The 25431-nt window shown below is 57.4% G+C and overlaps 1 protein-coding gene across 1 annotated transcript in view; it reads left to right on the top strand.

The window, feature by feature from the left end:
* Positions 1-133: 133 nt before the first annotated feature.
* IGSF9B (immunoglobulin superfamily member 9B) overlaps positions 134-25431 on the top strand; it is a 46098-nt gene continuing 20800 nt past the window's right edge. Inside the window, exons 1-14 of the mRNA XM_056509829.1 lie at positions 134-197; positions 7811-8008; positions 9366-9512; positions 10888-11039; positions 12118-12235; positions 13208-13349; positions 13479-13624; positions 15886-16028; positions 17163-17303; positions 18496-18612; positions 20408-20558; positions 21059-21170; positions 23864-24039; positions 24601-24827. Coding sequence (XP_056365804.1) covers positions 134-197; positions 7811-8008; positions 9366-9512; positions 10888-11039; positions 12118-12235; positions 13208-13349; positions 13479-13624; positions 15886-16028; positions 17163-17303; positions 18496-18612; positions 20408-20558; positions 21059-21170; positions 23864-24039; positions 24601-24827 — 2034 coding nt within the window. The remainder of the gene's footprint in view (positions 198-7810; positions 8009-9365; positions 9513-10887; positions 11040-12117; positions 12236-13207; positions 13350-13478; positions 13625-15885; positions 16029-17162; positions 17304-18495; positions 18613-20407; positions 20559-21058; positions 21171-23863; positions 24040-24600; positions 24828-25431) is intronic.

The following is a 25431-nucleotide window of genomic DNA, read 5'->3' as shown; positions in this document are numbered from 1 at the left end:
CCGTCCCTCCGGCCCCGCCAGCCCCGCCGAGCCCTGCCCTGCCCGGCCACGGCCAACCCGGCCCGGCCCCGCCTCGCCCCGGCCGGGCCGCCCGGCGGGCGGAAGATGCTGCGCACCGGGGGCCGGTAGTACTATGATTTGGTATGTGGCCGCTTTGGTAGCAAGTGTGCTCGGCGCCCGCGGGCTGCCCGTCCAAGGTGAGTGCGGCCGCGGGGTGTTCTCGGCTGGGGTGAGCCCGGGAGGGGCGCGCCGGGCTCTGCGGGGCGGTGGCAGGGCCGGCTCTGCGTGTCGTTCACCCCCCCACCCGCTCTCCCGGTGTACCGGATGCGGTGGAAGGGATGCGCATGGACCGGGAGGGATGCGCGCACCGGGGGGGTCATCGCGTCCCGGGGAGAGGGTACAGAGAAGGGGCTGGGGAGGAGGGGTAGGAGGGGGAACTGCGGCTGCCGAGGGGGTTTGCGGGGTTCGCGTCTTCCCCGCTGCCGGTGCGGGGACCGAGCGCTTCCCGCTGCGGCGGGGCGCTGGCGATTCCTTCATCCCCCGCTTCCGGGGGGAGCCAGGAGCCCCCGGCGCATCCTCCCTCCGCAGGCTCTCGGCGGGGCTGGCCGTGACCTCCCCGAGGGCAGCGGCTGCAGCTGGGGAAGTTCGGGAAGCCGCGCTGCCGGTGCGGCGGAGGCTCTGCCCAGGGGCTGGAAATTCCCTTTGGGAGAAGGCAAGCGGGTGCGCGGGGGGAAACACGGCTGGCTGAGTGTCCCCCTTGTTCAGGGATGGGCAAGCTTTTCTCCGCATTCGGATTTCTCCTCTCATCCTGAGGAAGCGCCTGCGGCAGCTCTGGGGGGTGCGGGCAGCTTTTGTCCTTCCCTGCAAGGATAGCCCGGCTGGGCAAGGAGAAATGCAGGAGGGATTCATCGCCTTCCTCTGCAGCGCTCGGCTGCGGGTTTGGGGGTGACTTTGCTCCCACCTCCCGCCCAGGAGAGGCTGCCCTCCTTCTCTCCCCACTGCAGGCTGGCTGCTGTGCCGTGATAAACTGAGGCACAGGGTTGTCCAAGGTCAGGACGGAGACGGCAGCAAGGAATAGCCCTGATTTTCCTGCTCTGGCTTCTTTCCCTTCAGCTGCCAGCCCCCTCCCACCCCTCCAAGCCATCCCTGCAGGTAGAGGGGAACTGCCTGCCGCTGGTGCAGCACCGTCCCCCATCTCTGCCGCTGGTTCCTCACTGAGCTCATGGTTGTCCCTGCCTCCCGGTGGTCCTTACCCGGGAGGAGAGCCCGGAGCCGTGCCCTGGGTGTCACCCACCCTGCCCATGGAGATGCGGTGGCTGCCGGCAGCAGCGATGCCTGGCTGGCAGCCACCACCATTCCCCTCCCCGTGGTGTGGGGGACGCTGCCTCGGGGGACACGCCTGGGATAGGAGAGGTGCCGGGATGCTGCAGCCCCCCCAGTTCACAGCGCTTCTCGAGCCCACTAGGTCACGTCTGTGCCATGCCACAGTCCCTTGTCCTCCTCGCCTGGCAGGCAGCTCCTGGAGGCAGAGGGGTGTGTGTCAGGACGGGGCTGTCCTTTCGGGGGGGGGAGGGGTCGGGATGGGGCTGCCCTATTTGGGGGCTCGTAGCCCCTCTTACTGAGCCGTGGCCGGCTGCTGCCTGCCTGAACTGCGTGCTGCAGTGTGCTGAGACAGTGTTTGCAGCAGCGGTTTCTACAGGGATGCTCTGCCGGGGAGAGGAGCAAAGCAGCTCGTTCGGCACCTGGGAACTTGGAAATACCCTGGAGCCGCTGGGATGGAGCTCTGGAACTGGTGCCGGGGTGGGTGGATGCCGGGAAGCTCCGGCACGGGGTTGCTGTGCGTGTGGAGCAGCGTGTATGTGGTGAATGAGCGTGCCGTGAGTAATGCGTGGGTGGGTGCCGGGGGAGGGGGTGCTGTGGGCCGGCGTGGCCCCCACAGGGGCAGGGAGCCCATGGAGCTCTCCCCAGCTGCTGCAAACCTTTGGTGCCAGCACTGTTCCCTCCTCGTGGGGAGTTGTCACCCAGCATTGCTTGGGGACGGGGCTTTGGAGGAGAGCTGGGGCTCACTGTGTGCCGGTGCCCTCACTGGGGCTTTTCCTCTTGCCGTGGCCTTCCTCCTACACCACTTCCTCCTTGCTGAGCTGAGAAGAAGCAGTGCTGGCCCTGGGCAGCCTTCTTGCCTGGCTCTCCAAGGGATTTCCAGGCATTAATCGGCTCAGAGAGGGGAGGAGGGTGCGTTATCCCCTCTTATGGCTTGGGGGAGGAGAAGCCAGGACGTGACCGCGCCAGGAGTGGGTGTCAGAGGAGGGATCCGGCCTCCTGGCATTCCCAGCAGTGCCGTCACACTGAGGGGCTTTTCCTCCCTCTCCCACGAGCGTGACGCTGTGGCAGCATTGCAGTGAGTGGGAATGCTGGTGGAGCCGGCAGGAGGGTTTGCAGAAGGAGGATCCTGCTGCGCAGCCCTGGGTGAGGGCTCTGGTGAGGAGGTTCCCTGGACACGGCGGCGGGCAATGCTCCTGGCACTGACCTTGGCTGCTTGGCGTGGCTCGGTGTGGAAGTGCCAGCGCTGCATCCCCTGCTCGCTCCGGCGCAGAGCTCTTGGGTTTTTCCTATTTGGCCGTGGAGTCTGGACCGGGAGCTGCTGGATTTGGCACGTGCGGCTTTGGCCCCGCTCTCTTCTGGCAAGGGGATGGTTTGGCACCGGGAACAGCCAAGGGCGTTGGCCAGGCTCCCATTTCCATCATTCCCTGGAGGTTTTCTGCTCCTCTGGACCTGTTGGATGGGAGTGCACGGGGCAGGGAGGGACACGAGTGTCTCGGCTGATGACTTGGCTCTCCGGAAGGTGCTCGCCATGATGCTTTGCTGGCTCAGTTGCCTTTTGACTTGGAAGACACAGCTTTGGTGGTGATGGGTGAGCCCTGCAAGTTCCTCTCCAGAGCTGTGGCAGGGTGGCACAGCTCCCGTTCACCTCTGATTCTGTCTTGGAGGTCGTGCCTTCATGCTGGATGAGAAGCCCTGCAGATGGGCAAACAGTGGGTCCAACCCTATGTGGTGCTGATGGAGGAGTCCTTCCCCTCTCCCTTTCCCTGCGGAAGGAATCTCCCGAGCTGGGAGCCCTGAGCGACCAGCTGGCCCTTGGAAAAACAACTCCCTTCCTCCCGCTCCTCCATGGAGAGGCTGGCGTTGGTGGGAGGGCTGCCTGAGCCAGGAACAGCGTGATTCAGGATCTGCTGGCGGGCAGCTCGGAGCGCTGCCTGCATCCCAGTTTCCTGTTGGATTCTGTGAAGACATCGGGATGGTACCCACTGCTCTGTGGGGAGGGTGATGCCAGCTTGCACTGCTGTGATGTGGGGCTGAGCTGGGAGCACAGCACCCTGGCAGTGCTCTCCAATTGCAGGAGGGCTCCTCTGGGATGTGTTTGGCGCTCCAGCTCCTGCCACAGCTGCTGGTTCAGCTCTGTGGTGTGTTGTGGGAGCTCATGGGGAGCACACAGGTAGCTGCTGGTCGTTGCTGGGAGATGATGCCTCCCACGAGGCAGCTGCCAACACCAGATGCTCAACACCGAGCTGCTGGCAATTAGAGAGAGGGAACACAAGGGACCCCCAGGTAGGAGTAAGGTGATCTCAGGGAAGTAATTTTCTCTCCTACTCCATCTCCGTGCCTCTCAGAGCACCAACCTATGCTCCCACGTGCTTGCTGAGCCACTGCCTGGCCAGGCACTTCCCCACCTGTGCCATTCCAGGGAGCAAGGACCCTCTGTGAGGCTGCAGTGGGGCAGCATCCCATGCATACATTCCCTTTGGGATGCCAGGACAGCTGCCTGCCTGCCTGGGGAGGGTGGTGGTGATCCCACAGGACACCCCTTGAGCCCAGGAACGGGCTCTGAGTTCCCATCTTGCTGTGAATGGGGCACAAGCCACCCCTCAGAGCTGCTAATCCGTCTCCTCCCTGGCCCCGCATGACCTTGAGGCATGTCACTTGACCTGTGCGTCGCCCTCCATCCATCTGGAAAATCGGGTTTAAAATGCAGGAATCGCACTGAAAGCCCAGATGCTGCTTTACAGCTGGGGGAGGGGGTGAGGGCTGCACTCCCAGCCCCAGGGCTTCCTCCCACCAGGGGACAGGCGGATGCTTTTGAGTGGCTCTGGATACCCTAGGATAGGCAAAGGGACTGGGTTTGTAATGGGGGGTGCAACCCCCACTGAGATATTTAGTTTGCTACAGAGGTGGGGGACAGGCAATCTCCTGGCACCCACACCCTGCCCTGGCAGCTGGGATCTGTGCAGCATGCTGTGCCTGTCCTTCACCCTGGGCTGCAGTCACTCCCCTCTTCATTCCATGGTAATGGCTGCCTGCTCTCCTTCCCTGCTGGCCTCCATATGCCATACTGGTGGCCTTGTCCTCAGAGATCCCTGCCATATCCCGCCTCCACCGATGGGAGTGGGATGTGTCAGAGCACATCTCATCTCAGCTCACCAGGGAGGAGAGGTCCGCAGGCTTGGGGCCTTGTACCTGCTCCCTCAGCCATCCCTATGGTGATGAGTGCTAGGGGTGTGAGGCAGCATTGGAAATGGATAGTGGTGCCTTTCTCAGCAGGCTGCAAGGCAATGCGGGTCAGGGCAGGATGCCCTCTCTGCCCCATGCCATGGGTCTCCACCGTGCTGGACAGGAAAGCCTTCCCATCATTAATTCTTTGGGAAACCACACTGCCATGGGCATATCCTTCTCACAAAGCACCTGCAGGAAGGGTCCTACTTCAGTGAGTGCAGCAGAGATGCTGGATGCCTTCAGCTTCACCGAGTCCTGTGGCCCCTTCTGCCCCTCTCCCTTGGGATCAGAGGAGCTGGATGCCCAGATCCAGGTGAGGGTCTCCCCATGCTTGGCATTGCCATCCTGGGGAGCCCCGCGGTGGCACCGTCTCAGTGGTGGCAGCCTTCCCTCCTCTCCCTTTGGGATGCTGTTCAACTCCACCTCCGCATCTTGTATTCTTGCCTCCTGGCACGCAGCGTGCTTTTATTTTTCTTGGATCTGCTTGGATGACATAGCCTGTTGATTACTTGTTTTTCTTTACGAGGCATCTCCCAGCTTCACGTGAGCTCCTGCACCGAGGCGGATTTGGGGTTCTCATCCCTGCTGCCGCTCCCTGATGTTGACCCCATTTCCAAACCGCAGATTCATCCTCGAAACCTCTCTGAACTTGGCTGGGAAAATCAAGTGGGTTTAAAAATACCCTGTCTATTTGTGCTCTGTTTCTTCTGGCATCTGCTGGTTGTTTTCAAGCGTTTCCCTACAAATGTGGGGGTGAGAAAACACTTTGAATCGAGAGCTGTAGTCTCCATTGCTCGCTTTCTTCATGGTCTGAACTTGGAAGGAAAACTTGGTCAGAGTCGGGACCACAAGGTTGGTGGGTTGGGAAGCTGAGGAGACCCAAAGAGAGTTTGTGAGGCATCTCCCCATTGCCTTCCTGGCGCTCTGGAAGTGGAGACAGGAGGGCAAGGGGCTGGTAGTGGGGCGGGTGGCAGCTGGGGAGAGCCGGGGGCCGGTTCTCTGCCGTGGCTGCCAGTCGGCCGTGCATTGGGGAGGAGATGCTCAGCCGTGCGTGCAATTCCCCACCGGCCCCGCGATCAGACACCGGCGCTGCGAGCTGCCGTGATGACCTATTTTCTTGTGCCCTGGCAGCCCTGGCCAGGCGTGGGTCCGGCAGAGCGGCTGGCTTGTCCCCTCCCTGGGGATGTCACCCACTGCTCTGCCAGGGAGCCAGTCAGGGGATCCTGGTGTAGCGTGACTCCCTGGCACCCATCCCCAGGGTGTCTGAGTGGCCTCTTGGGCAGTGAGCTTGCTCCAGCTGGGCAAACATCAGCATTCCAGGCTTCAGTTGGTGGAGAGGTGCTGGAAACCAAGATTCTCTCTTGGTAGCCCAAGAGCTGGAGCAGCTGGGGGGCCTTGGGAAAGGGGTTTGGGTGCTGCCGTTTCCATCTTCTGCTGATGGGTAGAGGGTGTCACTTTGAAGGCGACCGAGGTGCTGGGGACCTGCTGGCTTGGGCAAGGCGGCCGGGAAAGCGTGTCCTTGGATGCTCTTGAGCAGCACGTGGCAGCTCTGTCCCCGATCAGCGCAGGACCACGGGCAGGCAGGGGGGCTCCAGCTCTGCAGCACAGCCCCCTTCACCCTCCCGGATGGGTACAGCGGGGTCAGGACGGCTTCGCACAGCTCAGTGCCGGGGTGGCAGGGGAGGGCTGACACCGTCCCTGCTGACAGAGTGCGAATGGGAGCTCATCGGCGATGCAGCGCTAACGAGGGATGGAAAGGTGCAAGAGTGTTGTCGAGGCGGTGCAAAGCTGTGCGGGGGTGTGCGTGCACACCGCACGTGTGCGCTCAGCGGTTCCCCCGCCCCGCTGCGCTCCGGGCGGATCCGTGGCCGGGTAGGACCCCCGAGCAGGGCCGGTGCCTGCAGTGGATGTGCAATGCAGCATCTGCTCCTTGCGGATGGCTTTCAGCTCTGCACCCCGCCATCGCCCAGCCCGCTGCCAGCAGCCAGCCCTCCCAGTTCAAGAGCCCCCCGTGCCCAGTTTGCTGGTGGCCCGGGGGCTCAGGACGGTCGGGTGATCATCAGGCTGTGACCCTCTGCAGGGACGCACCTTGTGCCACACCGCGGCCAGCTCTGCCCGCTGCCCGTCCCGCGGGGACACTCGGCTGGTGGGCCCGTGGGGTGGCACATCACGGGCCTCTCGCCGGTAAGCGCTTGTGCCAGAGCCAAAAATAGCCGGTGATGCTCGGTGATGCTCGGCTTCCGCGGCGGGGAAGCGGTGATGTCACTCGCCGCCAATCACCGGCCGCCCCGAGGAGCAGCGCGGAGGAGTGGGAACGTGCTTCCCCGAGCATCGCTCCCCGAGCATCCCCCCCAGAACATCCAGTGGCCGCGCTCCAGGAAAACGGGGGGCCCTTCCTTGATGGGAAGGGCGATGTGGGTCTAAATCTAGTTTTGGGGACCCCCTGTTTGGCTTCCCCCCCAGCCCTGGATTTCCCGCTCTCTCTCTCCCTCTCTGAACGCCGTGCTGAGGATGCAGCTTTGCTGCTGCTGGCAGAGCAGGATGACGCCAGGCTGCAGCGAGCAGGGCGGCACAGCCGGGGTGGAGCAGCCTCGGAGCTGAGACCAAAGTCCCCTGTAATTACCCAGCTGGGAGGAGCAGGATGACAGACCCGACGCGCTGGTTGCAGATAGGTTTCGGGTTTGGGGCTCTCGGGGATGCCCGAGGACATGGTGGCTCCGGGTGCCTAGCCCATCCTGGCACCAGTGGGAGAGCTGGGTCCGTGGGCTGGCACAGCACAGCTGTGATCAGGGGTCCCTGCACGCTCAGTCCTGCTCGCTGGAGGATACAGGGACATAAGCTAAAAGTAGCTTTTTCCCTGCCACAAGGATACAGGGTAGCCCAGGTAGTGCTGCTATGTGGGGAGCAGTGCTAGGCATGCTCTGTGCCCCTCTACTGAGAGCAGAGGTCCCTAAAACCCCTGTGGGGGTCGCTGAGCATCACCCTTACCCTGGTGCAGAGGTCGGGAAGCTGTCCTGGAGCACTGGGGTGCTGGTGGCCACTGTCCTGACTCCTTTGGTAGCTCAGGGTTGCCTTGGAGCTGAGTGTAAGGGCTTGGGATCCCCTGTTGTTTTTGGGGCAAGGGCGACTCATGGGCTTTCCATGTTGGAGACAGGTGGCTGGGGATGGGCATTACTGCTGCTGTTGCTATTCTGGGCATCCTGGTTCGATGCTGGGGACCAGCAGTCGGATCAGCCACAGATTCTTCCTTCCCCCCTCGCAGGTGCCCTCGGCTCGAGGGAGGAGCCCGAGTTCGTGACTGCTCGCGCTGGCGAGAGCGTGATCCTGCCATGCGACGTCATCCATCCACTGACAGGACAGCCCCCTCCCTATGTCGTGGAGTGGTTCAAGTTCGGTGTCCCCATCCCCATCTTCATCAAGTTTGGGTTTTACCCTCCCCATGTGGACCCAGAGTATGCCGGTGAGTCCCGGGGGCGCAGGAGGGTGCCAGGTCCAGGATGCAGGATGCACAGATCTGCTCCATCCACTCTTCCGTCAGAATCTGCACGGGCTCTGCCTCTCGGTGCTCGCTTTCCACCCAGTTGGTTTTAATTAAGCAGCAGCGTTAGGAAGCCAGCTGGGCTGCGTAGGACGGGAGCAAGCAAGGCAGAGAAACCCAGGGTGATGCGTGGTGGCGGTGGCTGCTGCTGCTGTGCCCCAGAGCAGCTGTGAGCCCAGGAAGGGATGCTGGGGGGACAGTAGGGATGGAACCAGGGCCACATGCTGGGCGGAGGTGACAGGTTGGAGCTGCAGAACTCGTGTGACTGCTCTCCAGTGTGCTACCTGTGACACATGGCCAGTAGTCCTCTGGTGGGATGTCTGAGCTGGAAACCAGCCCTGAGAAGGTTGGTGTGGCAGGACAGACCCATTGTGGTATCCCTTTCCCTGTGGAATGCTGTTCTGGGAATCTTCCCTGGGTCTTATGGGACTCTGCCCAAATTGCTCTCTAAGAAATGCTGCAGTAGGGAAGATGCACCAGCTGAGCCCTGCCAAACTCAGCTCATCAATGAGTGGTGCCACAGTCCAGTGCCCCCTGCACCAGGAGGTTTAAGCTGCTTTGCTCCTGACCCAGTTTTTGGGGCTGTGCACGGGGTCAGCTCAGGGCTGTCCTGCTTTCCAGGAGTCTCCCAGGCAGGGAAAAGCTTTGGGACATGCCTGTGTGCCGGCTGTGCTGCCGCCAGCCCCTGGCTGGGAGCACAAGGCCGGTGTCGCTGTGGGCAGATATTGCTTGAGGCACCTTGCCTGCCTGTGGCAGTTTGGCTTTGCCATCCCCAGATGGGCGAGTGTGTCACCAGCCTGGCACCACTAGCCTGGCACCACCGGCTGCCACCGCGCTGTGCGGCTCAGCCAGCCCCAAACTGGGATAGTGCCCACATAGGGATGGGGTGTGCCTTGGGGTGATGTTCTGGGGACTACTCTGGTGTCAGGATGGCGTGTCCCCTGAAGCAATACTCTGGAGTCTGCTCCAGTTTGGGATGGGATGTCCCCTGCAGTGATACTCTGGGGGCTGCTCCAGTTTGGGGTGGCATGTCCCCTGCAGTGATACTTTGGGGGCTGCTCCAGTTTGGGGTGGGATTTCCCCTGCAGTGTTGCTCTGGGGGCTGCTCCAGTTTGGGGTGGCATTTCCCCTGCAGTGATACTTTGGGGGCTGCTCCAGTTTGGGATGGGGTGTCTCCTGCAATGATGCTCTGAAGGCTGCTCCAGTTTGGGATAGGGTGTCCCCTTGCAGCTATGTTCCAGTGTCAGGGCCATGGTGCCAACGCTGTGCTCTCCCACAGGCCGGGCCAGCCTCCACGACAAAGCCTCCCTGCGCATTGAGCAGGTGCGCTCTGAGGACCAGGGCTGGTACGAGTGCAAAGTGCTCATGCTGGACCAGCAGTACGACACCTTCCACAATGGCAGCTGGGTCCACCTCACAGTCAATGGTGAGTGGGGTGGGGGCTGCAGCACCTGTGTGGTGCCAAAATGGGGTTTCGGCTGGATGCTGGGCCTCAGTGGCATCTGTGTCTGGCAGACACACCGGCCTGAAGCCATTCAAGCTGGCTGCTCCAGCCAGGGTGTGACTTCAAAAGGGACAAAGTTTATTAGGGATTCCTCAGTTTAATTACGTGGAGCTTGTTTAAAGGAGAGACATCAAGAGCTGGGGCTGGGAATGAATCTGCTCTCAACAAACAGATCAGAAAATCAAATCTTTGTTTTCTTGAAATTCAGATTTACTCAAATTACTTTTTCATTTTATTAAGGCTGTATATTAAACTAATTAGCAAATTGTCATTCTCTGCATGGAAAGAGATCTTTATTTATAACCCAGCATCAGGGCCGTGCCTCTCCTTCTGCAGTGGGGTGCAGAGATGTGGCCACTGGCAGCTTCTCGCTGGTCTTGCCTTGACCTTATGCAATTAATTTAACCTTTGGGGGGATGGCTATGCTGTGGCTCAGAGCAGAGCCACCTAATTGAGCCCAATTAGTGAGCAGGAGCTTTGCAAGCGGGGCCGTGCAGGCCACCAGCCCCATCCCTGCCTGCTGCCCTGCCTGCTGCTTCCTGCCTTCTCCCAGCCTGCTAATGAGCTGCGAGGGCTTGGGAAGGAGGGCAGGAGGAGGATGGTGGTGCCTGGCTCACCTCTGCCATGTGCACAGATCCGGCAAACCGCCAGCTGGAGGGGCTGGAAAATGGCCCCAGATGCCCTGTCCCTCCCCTTGGCAAAATGGGCCAGTTTTGGGGCTTTTTTCAGCACGAGGCGTGCAGGGGCTTAATAACAATATAATAACCATAATCCTCCCAGCCCGAGGAATTGCTTTCAGGGTGAGGGCTGTGGCTTTTCCCCAGCACATTACAATGCTTAATTTTCTTAGGGGGAAAATAAAAATCATTTGGGGAGAAAAAAATATAATTCCCCCCCCCCCCCCCCCAAGCAGATTAAATTGCCAACCTATCTTCTTCTAAAGTGGGCTTTAACAACCGTGGGTAATTAGGGGCGGGCTGTAATCCTGCCAGCCTCTTTCATCAGGAAGGAGCCTTTCGATCTGCACTGCGGTGTTTTCCCATGTTTTGACAATAGCGAGTTAATGTGCAGCGGGGTGGGGGGGGGCTCGGTGATGGTGGGGAGGGGAGGGGACAGGGCTGGGGTGCAATGTGGCACCTCTTGGGTGTGCCACCCCTGTTCCTGCAGCCGCGTTTGCCTTTGGGGTGGGGATGTGCAGAGCATCCCCTGTGTGCAGCAGCAGGTTCCCCTCTGTCCCCATGTGCCCCCAGACCCACAGTGGCCCTGGGGGGGTCACTGTGCTCTCCTGTGCCCGCAGCTCCCCCCACGTTCACCGAGACCCCGCCACAGTACGTAGAGGCGAAGGAGGGCAGCAGTGTCACCCTGACCTGCATGGCATTTGGGAACCCCAAGCCCATCGTCACCTGGCTCAGAGAGGGAGACCTTTTGGGTGCCAATGGCAAGTACCAGGTAGGTGGGGGAGGGCTGGGAGCCGTGGGGACTCCTGGGCTGGGTGCTGGCAGGGACAGTATTGACAGGAGCTCCGCCGTGCCTGGAGCCAGCCGTGCTTTCTCAGCACTTCTCCTTGGTGAGATGCCCATTTTCCCCCACCCCATCCCTGCTGAGCAGCAGCCTGGAACGCTGGCAGCCCTTGGGTGCAGGCTGGAGATCCCCCAAGTGCTTGGGACAGCCCTGCTCCTGCACCTGACCTGGCTCCTGTGGACTCAGCCCAGGGACCAAGACCCTGGAGATGGGGTGGGGGCTGCAGCCGTGGGAGGTGTCCCTCTGGCAGGGATGGATGCAGCACGGCTGGGACAGGGGAGGGTTGAGCAGGGAGGATTTCCCCTCCTTCCCTCCCCTTCAGGACCCTTTTTGCATCCCAGTGGCTCCCAGGCAGAGATTCCCCCCTGAGCTGTAATTGGTAAATCAGGCATTGGAATCAGTGCAGGCACTAATGAGAGTAATTAGGAATCATTTGTTACTAATTGAAATAGAAGGATGAGGCAGAATGAGGTGGGGGGGAAGGTTGGCTGGGAGGCCTCCCTGAGCATGGGGGTGCTGCTACCCCAAAGGCGACAGTCCCTTGTCCATCCTTGTGCTGTGTCCCCAGGAGGAATCTCTTCCAGCGGAGAGGTGGCGCCACAGGGAGGACAGTGGCCAAGCTGGGGTCTCCCCCTCATCCCCCAGGGATAGAGCAGGTCCTTGGGGGGCAGGGAATGCTCCAGCAAGGCTCCTTGTGAGGCTCCAATGGTGCTGAGGCGCTTGGCAGGAGCGGTTTGGAGCCTGCTGCCTGCCAGTCACTTCTGGGAGATGAATGTGCTGGGATGGTTATTTATTTATTTCATGATTTTTTTTTCCCTTCCCCTTGGCATTGAGCAGAAATGCGTGTGCTGGTTTATTAATATCCCAAGTCTTGCAGAGCGGGGAAACCCATCTCTCATCCAGCCCTAAAAGCACCGGCAGCTCTCTGCCGTGGGAAGAAGGGAGGGTCTTCCCCCATCCCCCTGGAGGTCCCTGCCTACGCTCCAGGGTCTCCCCTTGTTCCCAGGTGAGTGACGGGAGCCTCACGGTGCTCTCGGTCAGCCGGGAGGACAGAGGTGCCTACACCTGCCGGGCCTACAGCATCCAGGGCGAGGCTGTGCACACCACGCGCCTGCTCGTCCAAGGTGAGACCTTCCTGCTCCTCAGCATCCCCTGGGAAACAGGATGGGGGGATCTTCAGGGCTGTTGTGTCACCCTGGAGGCCTCTGTGCCTGGCACGGTTCTGGCTCTACATCCGGTTTGTGGGATGGAGGAATCCGCTTAACTGGGACATGGTGGTGGCCGTGCTGATGAGCAGCCAGGCCCTGATGGCAGCTCTGTTTTGTTTGGGAAGCGGGAAAAAGATTGAGGCTGTCATGAAGCGCCTCATCAGACAGACGTGATGCATGACAGGCCTCCTGCTCCTTGCTCCCTCTCTTATTAAATAAATCTTTAATTAGGTCAGCAGCTACCAGCAGAGAAAGGAGCATGAGGTGTCCTCTTCTCTGCTTTGTGGCAGTTTTGAGCTGCTGGCCCCTGGCAGTCGGTTCCCCCTGGATTTCTCCTGTGGGTGATACTGTCCTCGAGAACTGCTGGGGATGAAGGGAGACATGTCCTTGTGTGCCCTGGGAAAAGCACCATGGGCATGGATCTCCTCCTGAAAGCTGTAGAGATGAGGGAGAGGGCTGGGAATAACAGGGTCACCATGGTTCTCAGTCAACACAGAGATTAGGGAAAGGGTTGGGTGTAACAGGGTGACCGTGGTTCTCGGTCAGCACAGAGATTAGGGAAGGGGTTGGGAATAACAGAGTCACTGTGGTTCTCAGCCCAGAGATTAGGGAAAGGGTTGGGAATAACAGGGTCACCGCGGTTCTCAGTCAGCACAGAGATTAGGGAAGGGGTTGGGAATAACAGGGTCACTGTGGTTCTCAGCACAGAGATTAGGGAAAGGGTTGGGAATAACAGGGTCACTGTGGTTCTCAGAGGATTTGGGCCAGCCCTGCCTCAGAGCCCTCCACCAGCTCCCAGCCAAAACTTCGGGATGGAGCTGATCCTGAGCAACCTTTGTGGGGACAGCTGTAGTGGTGGGAGTGACCCTTGCCTCTTCCCCCCTCCAGGGCCTCCCTTTATTGTTTCCCCTCCGGAGAACATCACAGTCAACATCTCCCAGGATGCGTTGTTCACCTGCCAGGCCGAGGCGTATCCCGGGAACCTCACCTACCTGTGGTACTGGGAGGAGGAGAATGTCTACTTCAAAAAGTGAGTTTATAGCTGCTGGGGCAGAGTGTTCTCGTCCTGCTGCTGCTCCTGGGTTGTGCTGGGAGCTGGGATTGTGCTGGGCTTTGCCCCTGGCTCTCATCATGATCTTCCTCTCATCTTCTCTCGCAGCGACTTGAAGCTGAGGGTGCGGATCCTGATCGATGGGACGCTGATTATTTTCCGTGTCAAACCAGAGGATGCTGGAAAATATACCTGTATCCCCAGCAACAGCCTGGGCCGCTCGCCATCAGCCTCTGCCTACCTGACAGTGCAGTGTGAGTGCGGGGATGGGGCTGGCATTGGTAACACCTGGCTCCCAGGCAGCCCCAGAGGCTCTCTTGTCTTGGTATGACACTGGGAGAATCAGGCTGATGTGACAGCAGCCTTTGAATGAACACGGAATCATCCTCAGCAAAAAAGCTTGAGAGCATCCCACGTGGGCGTGGAAGAGAAGAGAGCAAATGGTCTGAGCAGCCTGAGTGACACTGCTCAGCTGGGACTGGTGTCCACCTTTGCTACAAGTGTGTTTTAATGAGGTGAGCATCATCCTGTGGCTGCTCCCTCACTCTGCTCACCCTGCTGGGAAGCACAGGGCTCTCAGTGCCAATGTGGATTTTTTGGTGTTCATTCCTGGGCCTTAGTCCCGTGGTGCAGCCGTTCCCAAGCTGTGGAGCTCAGTGTGTCACATTTTTCAGGCAGCAAGTGATCTAAACGAGCAGAGGAGAAAGGGCTGGAGCAGGAGTGCTGCTTCCCACGCTTCTCCTGGAATCCCCGGGCGGAATGAGGAGTGTGCCACCGGCATCCTGTGGCATTCCACAGTAATGGCCTCAATTGCCGCCGTTCCAATTGCAATATTGCTCTGCTCGGAACGACTGCTGCGCTTTTATTTCATAATGAAAGACAGGCCTGAGCAAAGTGGGCTCTCAGCGTGGGTTTTCCAAGGCTGCCTTAGAGCTGCTGCTGCCTTTAGATCTGGTGCTGCTAAGTAAGAGAAGGGCTGGCAGGTCACTGTGGGGATGGGTGAAGGGGCAGAGTGGGCAGGGGATGGTGTGAGGGGGGCTGTGCCCAGGCACAGGCGTGATTTGGGGGCTTGGATGTGCCCAGCTGGGTGGCTCTTGGGAAAGCCTGTGGCCTCAGGCCATTAAATCTGCCCTGCTTCTAATCCAGGGCTGCTTGTCCGGGCTGATAGCTGCTAAAAATAGCTCTGGTGGCAGGGAGAGTAGGCTCCGACAATCTGCCGCTCAGCCAGGCTTCGGCACAAAGAAGGGTGCTCGGTTTTTGGTGCCACAAACCCTTTTCCTCCTGAGCAGACCTCATCCACACCAGGGCTGGTGCCGCCGGAGGGAGCTCCCCATCCTGTGAAGCAGATGGGGACACAGCTCTGGGTCATCAGAGAGCTGGGCTGGCCCCCGGCCAGTGACCTAGTAGTGAAAGGCTCGATCCCATTACCCTCTCCTGCACTGCTGGAGCACTTGATTACATTTCCTAAGAGGTGGAGTTAAGCAGAGGGGGTAAAGCCTGCTCCATATGTGGCACTGGGCAATCTGGGTTATGGTGCCACTGCCCGGTGCGTGCAGTTTTGGGGAGTGCTTGGGGTGACGAGAGCTCCCAAACTCTGCTGGTTTTGCCCCAAGAAAGCAATAAGGACACCCCCACATCTTCCATCCCTTCCTGTTAAGCACCTCAGTGTTTACCCCCCACTTTGCATCAGCAGTGCAGGGATGCTGCACCCCAAAACCCCCACGTTTATCCCTTAATGCAGCAAAAGTCCCATCAGGATTTTCCCATAACCTCGTGCTGCCGGTGTCTAGACGAGATTGTAGAAATACTCACTCTTCTTATTAAAAATAACATTTTTTTAAAAAGCTTCTTATTAAAGAAAGTCTAGATTCTCTTCAACCCACTCGCACTTAATTAAAAAGCTCTTAGAAGTGCTGTTAATGACACATTCTAGACCGGAGGATTGCGAGACACCTCTCTGCGTGGGTGGTGCAGCATGGAGAGGGGGGTTAGATTTGTATTTTAAGGTTTTTGCATCTTGGAAAGGGTGATGTGGTTGCTGTTCAATATGACCTAGCCTCAATGAAGCACGAGTAAAAGCAGATATGGGAGATAAAGGACTTGTGGCAACTTGGACATGGATCCCTTTGCCCATCTGGGTGTGTTTTAAGGCTTGGCAGTTGAAATGGCTTTGATTGCTGGTATGTAGAACCAGGCTGTGCTGGGTGTTCATCGCACCTGCTGTAATGGACCAGCACAGGCTTCAGCAGGATGCAAGTTGGTGTGGAACTGGGAGCAGGCATATCTCACATTTCTTCTTCAATGCAGATAGGAACATCCTGGACATGAGCAAAGCCTCCCAAAAATGCTAGGTATTCTGGTGGATTTGTGTGTAGCAAGCCTGGCTTAGCAGCCTGTGGGAGCCAGGGTGATGCTGGGTTTGGAATTCATCACAGCAGTAAGGTAAATCTTTGATGCTAGGCTGGGAGGAGAGATGGGTTCTCCCCTGTGCTAACATGGTGCTGCTCCCTGGCAGATCCTGCCCGTGTGGTGAACATGCCCCCCATCATCTACGTGCCCATCGGGATACACGGGTACATCCGTTGCCCAGTGGAGGCGGAGCCCCCGGTCACACTGGTCAAGTGGAACAAGGATGGGCGTCCCCTGCGCATCGAGAAGGTAACGGAGCCCCCCTGACAGTGTGACCTGTGCCAGCCCTGCTGTCCCACCCAGGGATCCCTGCCACTCTGCCAGACCCCAAATCTGACAGCTCTGAGACCCCCAGCCCCATTTCACCCCTCACAGAGCGTCCTGCACAGAGCCCAGGCTCAGCTCAGCTGCGACAGAGCCTGGCTGTGGCACCAAAGCAGGGCCAGGAGCAGCACTTGACACGTAGAGCCTGTGCCAGATCACTGCTCACTGCCACAGCGTGGCTGCGAGCTCCTAGCCCAGGGGCAGCTCGCTGGGAATCACTGTTCCATGCTGCCTGCAGACAGAAAGGACAAAACCAGAGAAAGGTTTCACACTCAGGGTTAAAACTTAATGGAAAACACTCTTTTTCACTTGAGGAGGGGAGGTGGGGCCACAGAGGGGTTTGGACTCTCCTGTCCTCAGCAAGCACCACTGAGCACCACCAGGCACCCTAGGGTTCCCTTTCTGTTGGGAGAGAAGAATCTCATGGATGGGATGACACTGCTTTTGCTTATCAGCTGTGGGCAGAATGAATTCCAGTTCTTTTGGACATTCTGCATCTCCCACACTTGATACCTTCTTCCCCCTAAAGTCACCTCCTGATGGCCCTGGTTTATTTTTCCAATGGCAACTGGTGGTTAAAAGACCCTTTTAACAAATCTACATCTTCCCCTAATCATGGTTTCATAGTCTGAGCAAGGTTGTTGGCCATTAAATATTTAAAGCAAACGCTCAATATTTTAATTTTTTGCTTAAATATTAACGATTTGAAGTTTAAATTCCATTTAAAGCTGTTGCTGCTGTGGTCTCCTGGTTCTTGGTGCCCTCAGCCCTCCAGGTGGAGATGTCTTGCTGACTCTAGAACAAGTTTTATTTAGTGTTAGATTCTGATCTTAAATCTTTTGGGCTACATGAAGGAGCCTGGCTGTGTTTGGATGGGGTGATGTTGCCAAGTTTCCTCTCTCTGCTGTTGAGGAAATGCTTTGGATGTTGGGAGTGGGATTTGGCATCTCCTGGAGATGTGACAGCCACCCTGGGCGTGGGTGGGGGCTTGGCTGCAGGGGAAATAAAGAGTTGTGATGGGTGTTGGATCAGTGAGCTCCCTGGTTCTCCCTGCTGCAGTATTCTGGCTGGAACCTGCTGGAAGATGGGTCGATCCGGATCGAGGAGGCCACTGAAGATGCTCTTGGCACTTACACCTGCGTGCCTTATAACGCCCTGGGTACGATGGGCCAGTCTCCCCCTGCCCGACTGGTACTGAAGGTAACTCCTCTGCCAAAATCCCGTAGGTTTGCTGGGAGCAGTGTCCTCCTGTGCCAGGAGGAGCTCCTGGGGCTGTGTGGGGAAGAGCAGAGGCTCCAAGGTGAGGGTGTGTCTGTGCTGTGGTTGGAGATGTGCTTCCCACCAGCACAGGCAAAGCCCCAGGGCACCCTGTCTGGTGTAGCTGGAAATATCCTGCCAGAGCAACAGCACGGGTTTTGACTCTGGACTGGGGTAGTTTGAGGAAAGATCTCCCTGGAATGTCCCCTTTGCCAACAAAACACTTAGCCCTGCTGGCCTGGGCTTGGGTTCAGGAGGATTTTAATAAGTGGATGATTTTAGCTTCACGTGTTCTGGCTGCATACGGTGCCTGGGGTGCTCCCAGTGCAGCTGGGGTGGGAGCTGCTGCCTCTTCCCTCCCTGAACACGGAGTCCTGTGCCTGGGAGGAAGCCATGGTGATTCATGGTGTCTCGCCAAGGTTCAGATGATAAAGCTTTGTGTACCAGACACACACATCCGCCGGGGCTGCTGCTGGGGCGAGGAAATCAGGTTGATGGTTGATGTGATGTGGGTGGGTTTCTTCCTGTTTCAAGGAGGTAAAAAGCAAGATGATGCTCAGCTTGGAAGAGAGAACTTGTGTGGAGTTGTCACTGCAGCCTTCCTGTGTCTGAGGGCCTGCAAGGAAGCTGGAGAGGGATTCTTTGTCAGAAACTGTAGAGATGGGACAAGGGGTAATGGGATTAAATTGAAAGAGGCAAAATGTAGGTTAGGTATTAGGAGAAAGCTCTTCTCTGTGAGGATGGTGAGGCCCTGGCACAGGGTACCCAGAGAAGTTGTGGCTGCCCTATCCTTGGAAGTGTCCAAGGCCAGGGTGGAGCAATCTGTGATAGTGGAATGTATCCCTGTCCATGGCAGGGGGTGGAATGGGATGAGCTTTAAGGTATTTCCTAAGCCAAACCATTCTAGAATTCCATAATTCTATGCTCCAGTGTGGTGGCTCTTTGGGGAGAACCTCCCTCCAGGTGTGTACTTTGGTGTGCCATCAAGGCTCCTTAGCACACATTCTCCACACAATTTTCCTTGCAATGCCTCAAGCTTACCCAGAATGGGGTTTGGGTTGGTTTGGAAAAGGCTTGTTTTTGGTGATGGGAGTTTGGGCAGGCTGACAATCCTTGTTTTATCCCTTGGCTGCAGGACCCCCCCTATTTCACGGTGCTACCAGGCTGGGAGTACAGACAGGAGGCAGGGAGGGAGCTGTTGATTCCTTGCGCTGCTGCCGGAGACCCCTTTCCCATCATCGCCTGGAGAAAGGTACCCGGCCTGCCAGACAAATCTGCAGTGCCTTTGGCTTTTGGTGAATATTGCAGACAGAGAAGCCACACTCTGTCCCGGTAAGAGCAAACTGCAAGTACAGCTGCTTCGCTTTGGGCTGAGCCACTGCCATCCTGTCCCGCAGGTGGGTGGGGGAAGCCCGGCTTGTGGCCACCGAGTAACCCTGGGAAACCGACACGGCAGCATCTGCAAAGCTGAAACACTGCCCCTGCCCCAGCCCCTCCTCTGTCTCGCCAGCACTGCCCACTGGACACCCTCCTCTCTGCCTGGCTCCCAGGTGTCACCAGCAGGATGTGGCAGTCATGGCAATGCCGTTCTTGCAGCACACACCTCCTGTGTGTCACCACAGCACATCCCGGGCTCTCCTGGCTCTAGATTGGTCAGCAGCTGCTTTACTGCCCTGTGACTTCAAAGACCCTGGCAAGAAGCTGTTTTTATGATCCTGAACTGGATATAAAGATTTCAAGATGTCCATTTTCATAGAGCAGAGTGTGGTGGCACAGCCTGGGAGCAGTGAGGGCTTTCCAGTCCTCCTGCAGCCTTCTCCTTGCTTCCCACCTTTACTGCTCCCATAGGAAAGCCACTGCACAGGAGACCTCTCGAGCTCTTTGTCATGCTGTCAGGAACTTCCCTCCAAGCCTTCCATGCCCTTCTTAGAGCTCTTGAGAGTGAGCTGGGTCCCTCTGTCACCCAGTGGGACCATCCGCAATTCTTGTGTCTTGAGCTGCTGGATCTCTGGGTCCCTTTTAGCAGCATGAGGAGGAGCATGACTTGCACACATTGCAAGTAACCTTCCTAATGCTTGTTGGCTGTTTAGTCTTTTTCTCCATCTTATTTTTCTTTTTATGCCCTCACCAGTCTCAGCAGGTTTCTTTCAAATCCCAGTTATGCCTTGTGGTGGTCCTCCTCATTTTGTCACTCTGGGCTTATTTCCTCCAGCTCCAGTCAGGGCTGGCTTGGGCTGGGCTCAGTTAGCCAGTGGCAAGAGCCAACTCCCTCCCTCCCTCCCCATCAGCCCACCAGTGCTGACCAGTTTCTTGAAGGACTCCTGCTTGCACTGGTAACCCCACATGTCCGTGGGCTCCTCTTTTCCTTCTTTGCCTCAGCCTGTGGGTCCTGGTGTTGATCAGCAGACCCACATGAAGAACAGCTGAAGAGGACTCAGGACAACGTGGGATTTACACAACTTTGGCTGATGGGCATAGATGAGTTGCTACAAGATCCATCTTTCTGCTTGGCTTGAGAGATTCCAGGCACTTCCATGCACGCCATCCTCCCACTCCCATGGGGCCCTTGCAGCCCAGACCTCTGATGTGAATGGTCCTGCCTCTCACCTGCTGCTGACTGAGGCCGAGAGGCAGTTTGGGCATCTCCTGGGGCAGCCCGTGCCTTCCCCATCCCGGGAGGGGGTTTGCTGGGATGGCTGGAGCCCCTTCCCGCAGCAGTTTCAGCTTTGGATGCCGGCGGTTGAGCCCTGGTGCGGGGCTCGGTGTCCGTGCCAGTGCCGTGGGGTTTCCCGCTGGCGTGTGAGCGCTGAGCAGCAGCCTCCTGACCCTTGCCTCTCGCGTTGCCCCCCAGGTCCTCTCGGAAACGGGGGAACCGTCTGCCTTGCCACGAGCGGAGAGCCCGGATCCCCTGCCGGTGGCCGGCGGTGTCCCCTGGGCCTCGCAGGTAGCTTAGTGACCCCGCTGCCACCTTGCCCTGCCCTACCGCCCGCTGCTGAGTCCTGTCTCTTCTCTCTTTGCCCTGCTCCCCACCCCACTCCTTGCCCAAGGTAGGGAAGCCCAGCAGGAGCAAGCACAACACGCTGCCTGGTGGCACCCTGCAGATCCGCTCCCTCGGCAAGGACGACCACGGCGAGTGGGAGTGCGTCGCCACCAACATCGTCGCGAGCATTACTGCCAGCACACACCTGACTGTCGTAGGTACGGGCGGGGGGGGGACGGGGCTGGGGCACAGCCCCCCGGGCAAGGCAGGAGATGGGGGTGCTCCCCAAAGTGGCTTTAAACTGAGAGACAAGGTTTAGATGAGATTTTGGGGAGAAATTCCTCCCTTTGAGTGTGGTGAGGCCCTGGCACAGAAACTGTGGCTGCCCCATCTTTGGAGGTGTTCAGGGTCACGTTGGACAACCTGGTCTAGTGGGAGGTGTCCTTGCCATGTCAGGAGGGTTTGAGTAGATGTCTCCTCAAGTTCCTTCCAACCCAAAGCAGTCTATGACTTTAAGAGCAATGCCTCCTTTAAATGCTCTTTCCTAGTGGAGTTGCCTTTCCCTGTGCTGATATTTTGGCCACCTGTCCTGCTGCCATTTCCAGCAGAAATTGGCCATTGGCTTGGTGCAAGAGGAGTCCCCTCCGACCATGGCTTGGGAGAAGACCCCTTCCAGTCCTGCTGCTGCTCCCCTCTGAGCTGTCCCCTCTCTCTGCAGGGACAAGCCCTCACGCCCCAACCAGCGTGCACGTGGTGGCTGCTATGACTTCAGCCAACGTGTCCTGGGAGCCCGGCTACGACGGTGGATACGAGCAGACTTTCTCAGTTTGGTACGGCCCTCTGTGAGTCATCCTGGCATGCTTTGCTCTCTGCTTCTTTTCCTTCCTAGCCAACCCGAGCTTCGAGCAGCTAGGGGGAGGAGGGTGGGCAGGGTGGCGTGCCCGGCTCTGTGCCCCTAGGCCTTACAGGCTGGGTGAGCTCCCTCGGGATTCCTGGGAGACATGGGTGGTGGTGGGGGTGGGATCGTGTAGTTCCCATATTTCCTCTCCCTTCTGTGCAGCCTCCGTCTGCCCCAGCAGGTTTCACTCTGCTTGTGGTACACAGGAGATGCTTTGCCTTCATGTAGCTGTGCCTCTGGCATCTAATTTCAAGATAAACTGTTTATGAGGCTTAACAGGCAGGGAGAGGGTGTAAAATGCAACCTTTAGAGAGTGTGTCCTGGAAGAGCTGTGACTAAGCAGAAATGTTATCTTCTTGCTCTGTGGCTCCCTGGAGGTGGTTAAATCCCAGCTGAGATTGTGATCAGCCACTGTGAGATCCTGGCACTGGGGCTTTGCTCCCATAGCTCCTGTGCTCCTCAGCATTCAAAGCCAGGGTACATCCCTCCCTCCTGTAGCAGGGGCAGGCTCAGCCCCATGCCTTTCCCCTGGGGCAGGGCAGGGAGAAATGGAAATGTAGCTGCAGCAAGGCTGGGGTTTACTTTGGGCTCTGCTGCTGTCATCTTTTTCTGAAGAATCATCCTTGGAAATGGGGAGGGGGTGATGCCTTAGCTTTGCAGGCTTGGGCTGGCATTCTTTAGCCTTTCCTCTTGCTCTCTCATTCTTTCCTTGCCTTAATTTGCCCTGATGGAGGCTGCTGATAGAGAGGAGAGAGGGAAACGCTGCCTGTAATGATTTCTGCTCTGCTCCAGCCCGGGGCTGGACTGTCTGTCTGGAGATGGAAAGAAGGAATAGATTGAACAGAGGGGGGAAAATGAGGGAGCAAGCTGAGCAGCACAGACCTTGCTTTGATGAAAATGTCCTTGGGAAGGAGCTCTGCTCTGGAGATGTGGCTGCATCAGCAGCTGCTGCTGCTTTTGCTCTGCAACCTGCTCTCGGATTCCTGCCTCCTCGTGGCTCTTCCAGGCTCCACAGGGAGGGAGCAGCCAGCAGGGAAGGGTGTTTGCACCAAGCCTGCATTAAGGAATTCACAGAGAGCTGTGGGGACTTTGGATAGGGAGGCAGTGACCCTGGGGGGTGATCCCTGCGGGATGTGCTGTTCCCTGGGAGCAGGATCTGGGACACAGCTGCCTCATGCAGTGCCATCCGTGTGCTTTCCTCCCTGCTGTGGCTGTGGAATGCTCAAGCAAAACATGGCTCCATTTTCTCTGCATTCATGCTCTCCTCCCATGGCAGCCCTTGTTGACGCTGGAAATGCAAACCCTGCTTCCCGGGGTGGCTGAGACTACCACAGCACTCCAGTCCTCCCTCAGCAAGGGGGGTCTCCTGTCAGCCTGGTGCTGCATTTGCCCTCTGCTTTCCCCACCCTCAGCCCCTCTCTCGTGTATCCCTGCCTGCAGGAGTGCTGGGAAGTAAGGATGTGAGGGTAGTGGGATTAAACACTGCAGGGAAACCTGCCCAGGAGAGGGGCTGCCCTGCTGCCCTCCTGCCTCCACCACGGTGATGGGGGGTCCTGGGATCTGCAGTCCCAGCTGGAGCTGCAGTGATCCAGAGGCTCTCCCTGGGTTTGGCAGAGGCAGAGGGCATGTGCATGGCTCTCCACCAATCTGCTCATTTCCATGGCTTGCTGCTGCTTCTTTGCCTCACCTCCTTCTCCCTGGGCAGCAGCGTTGTTTCTCTTTGCTCCATCCTTTCCTGTTGGGCGGATTCACCTGGCTGTGTGCTGGTGGCTGCAAATGTGCCCCCTTACCTGTGCAGGACAGACCATCTGCACCAGTCTTTCCTAAATCTCTGTGGACACCACCTAAACTGCAGCTGAGGGCTCAGACTCCCTAAAGCATCTTTCTGAGATGAGAGCCTATACTTTCTGTATTGAGTAGTGCAGTGGTGCTGCTTTGGGATGTGGGATCCTGGTGGGATTAGTGGCTTGTGTAGGTGGCTGCATGCTCCTGGGTGGCACTGGGATGGCTCTGGGAGCGTTTTTCACCCTGGGTTTGTGGTTAGACCCCAGCAGAAAAGTTCTGTCCTGCATTCCCTGCCAGTGTCTCTGCTGCTCTGCCAAACCCTGAGTGATGCCCCAGGCTGTGCTGGCAGCCCTCAACTTGTGCAAATGTGGCAGAGATGGGGATTTAGTTAAATGTCTCTCGTGGGATGATATGTACAGGGCTACAGTTGAGGGAGAACTTGGCTCTGGCTCAGGAGATGTTGAGGTAAAAATGGGAACAGGGCCTGCCTCCTGCGTCAGCCGTTCCCTTTGCAGCTCTCACCAAAATGCTCCAACTCCCACTTTTGTCCATGGGAATCTGGTGGAGATCATGTCAGCAGCACTGCTGTTATCCCTGACCCAGCTCAGGGCTGAGGGGAGAGCTGGTGGCAGAGCCCCTGAGAGCTGCTGGGACACGAGGGGACAGTGTCCTGTGCCAGCTCGTGGGTGGAAAGGGGCTGCCCCACGTCCATCCACATCACTGCTGTCAAACAAACCATCGCTCGGGAAAGCTTCATTTTTGCATAAGAAGTTAATGCTGCCTCTTTGTCCTCCCTGTCAAAGACAACTTCCCTGAGGATGCTCCCTTTTATCTCGGCAGGATGAAGAGAGCCCAGTTTGGACCCCATGACTGGCTGTCTCTCCCTGTGCCAGCTGGTTCCAGTTGGCTACTGGTGGATACCTTGGAACCAGAGACTGCTTATCAGTTCAGTGTCTTGGCTCAAAACAAGCTGGGCACCAGCTCCTTCAGTGAGGTGGTCACTGTGAACACTCTAGGTAGATCCTCCGTGGGAGCAAGGGGAGGGCTGGGGAGGGATCTGGACTGTGGGGAGAAGGGGCCCTTTGTCTTGCTGGGGATGGAGATGCAATCCAAAATAGTTTCCAGCCATGTAGGTGATAGTTTGTGGAGGGTCCTGGATGAAGCTTGCTGGCTTTGCTGGATGCATTAGGCTGTGGAAGGCTCTTCTGAGAGACAGCATGGGAGAGCTGTACTGTGGCAGTCACCTTTCAGATCTTCCTTAAGTTCAGCTGGGATCAGGAGTTATTAATAGAGCACGAGACCACTTGTTACAGCTCAGAGCCTTTGGGCTCTCAGGTGGAGGTGGGAGGAAGCAGGAAGTCCTGGAGTCATGGCCTCATTAGTCCAGTACATTTTGAAAATCCACTTTTCTATTTCTGTGATAAGAGAGCAGACTCCCAAGACGTGCCCTAAACTCCTGGAATGTGGGAACAGCCACAGCGGTGCTGCTGCTGCTGGGGGCACATGTGGAAGAGGATCTCCTGTGCTTGCCCTGCCCCATCTCAGAGGTGTCCCTATCCCTTCTGCTCTGTCCCCAGCATTCCCTGTAACAACTCCAGAGCCTCTGGTGTTGGTTACCCCACCGAGGTGCCTAACAGCCAACCGGACACAGCAAGGCGTCCTCCTGTCGTGGCTCCCTCCTGCCAACCACAGCTTCCCCATCGACCGCTACATCATGGAATTCCGCGTGGCAGAGAAGTGGGAGATCCTGGACGATGGCATCCCAGGCTCTGAGAGCGAGTTCTTTGCCAAGGACTTGTCCCAGGTGAGCAGGGGCTGCCCTCACTCAATGATCTTTTCCAGCCTTCACAGTTCTGTTATAATATTGCACCATTCTCTGCAGCTCCAGGGAAGTTTTGGAGTGGCTCGATCCCTGTGCTTCATCAAGGAGCTGGAAAAGATAGCACATTTTAATAATTTTAGTTAATGGTGTTAAGTAATCATAACCAATATACATATAAATTATAAATAGTGTCTTACTCTTCCATTACTCTTAGCCAGCATTTGACAAAGTTGTTATAAGCTACTTTTGTAGGAGCACAGCTTGAGAAAATGACTGAAACTTCATGTTTTGATGAAGTCACTCTAATAGGCTTCAATGAACAAAGCCTGGGAGAGAAGCATGTATTGTTGGGGTTGGAATGTAGGATTTATGGATCACAAGGACATTTTGCAGAAACTGGAAGCTAAAGAGACTAATAAAGTCTCAGTATACATTAGAAAGTCCCTACAGGAGGGAAAAGATACTAAAAATATGCACTAATTAACATAAGAAGCGAGAAATCAATAACCAATAGAGGATAGAATACTAATTAATGAAAGAGAATTGTGTAATTCAGAACCAATGAGCAATAATTTTTGTCTGATGA

This window comes from Oenanthe melanoleuca, chromosome 24 (assembly GCF_029582105.1).
Source record: "Oenanthe melanoleuca isolate GR-GAL-2019-014 chromosome 24, OMel1.0, whole genome shotgun sequence".
In the NCBI taxonomy this organism is placed as follows: domain Eukaryota; kingdom Metazoa; phylum Chordata; class Aves; order Passeriformes; family Muscicapidae; genus Oenanthe; species Oenanthe melanoleuca.
This window is presented reverse-complemented; position numbering and strand designations above follow the sequence as displayed.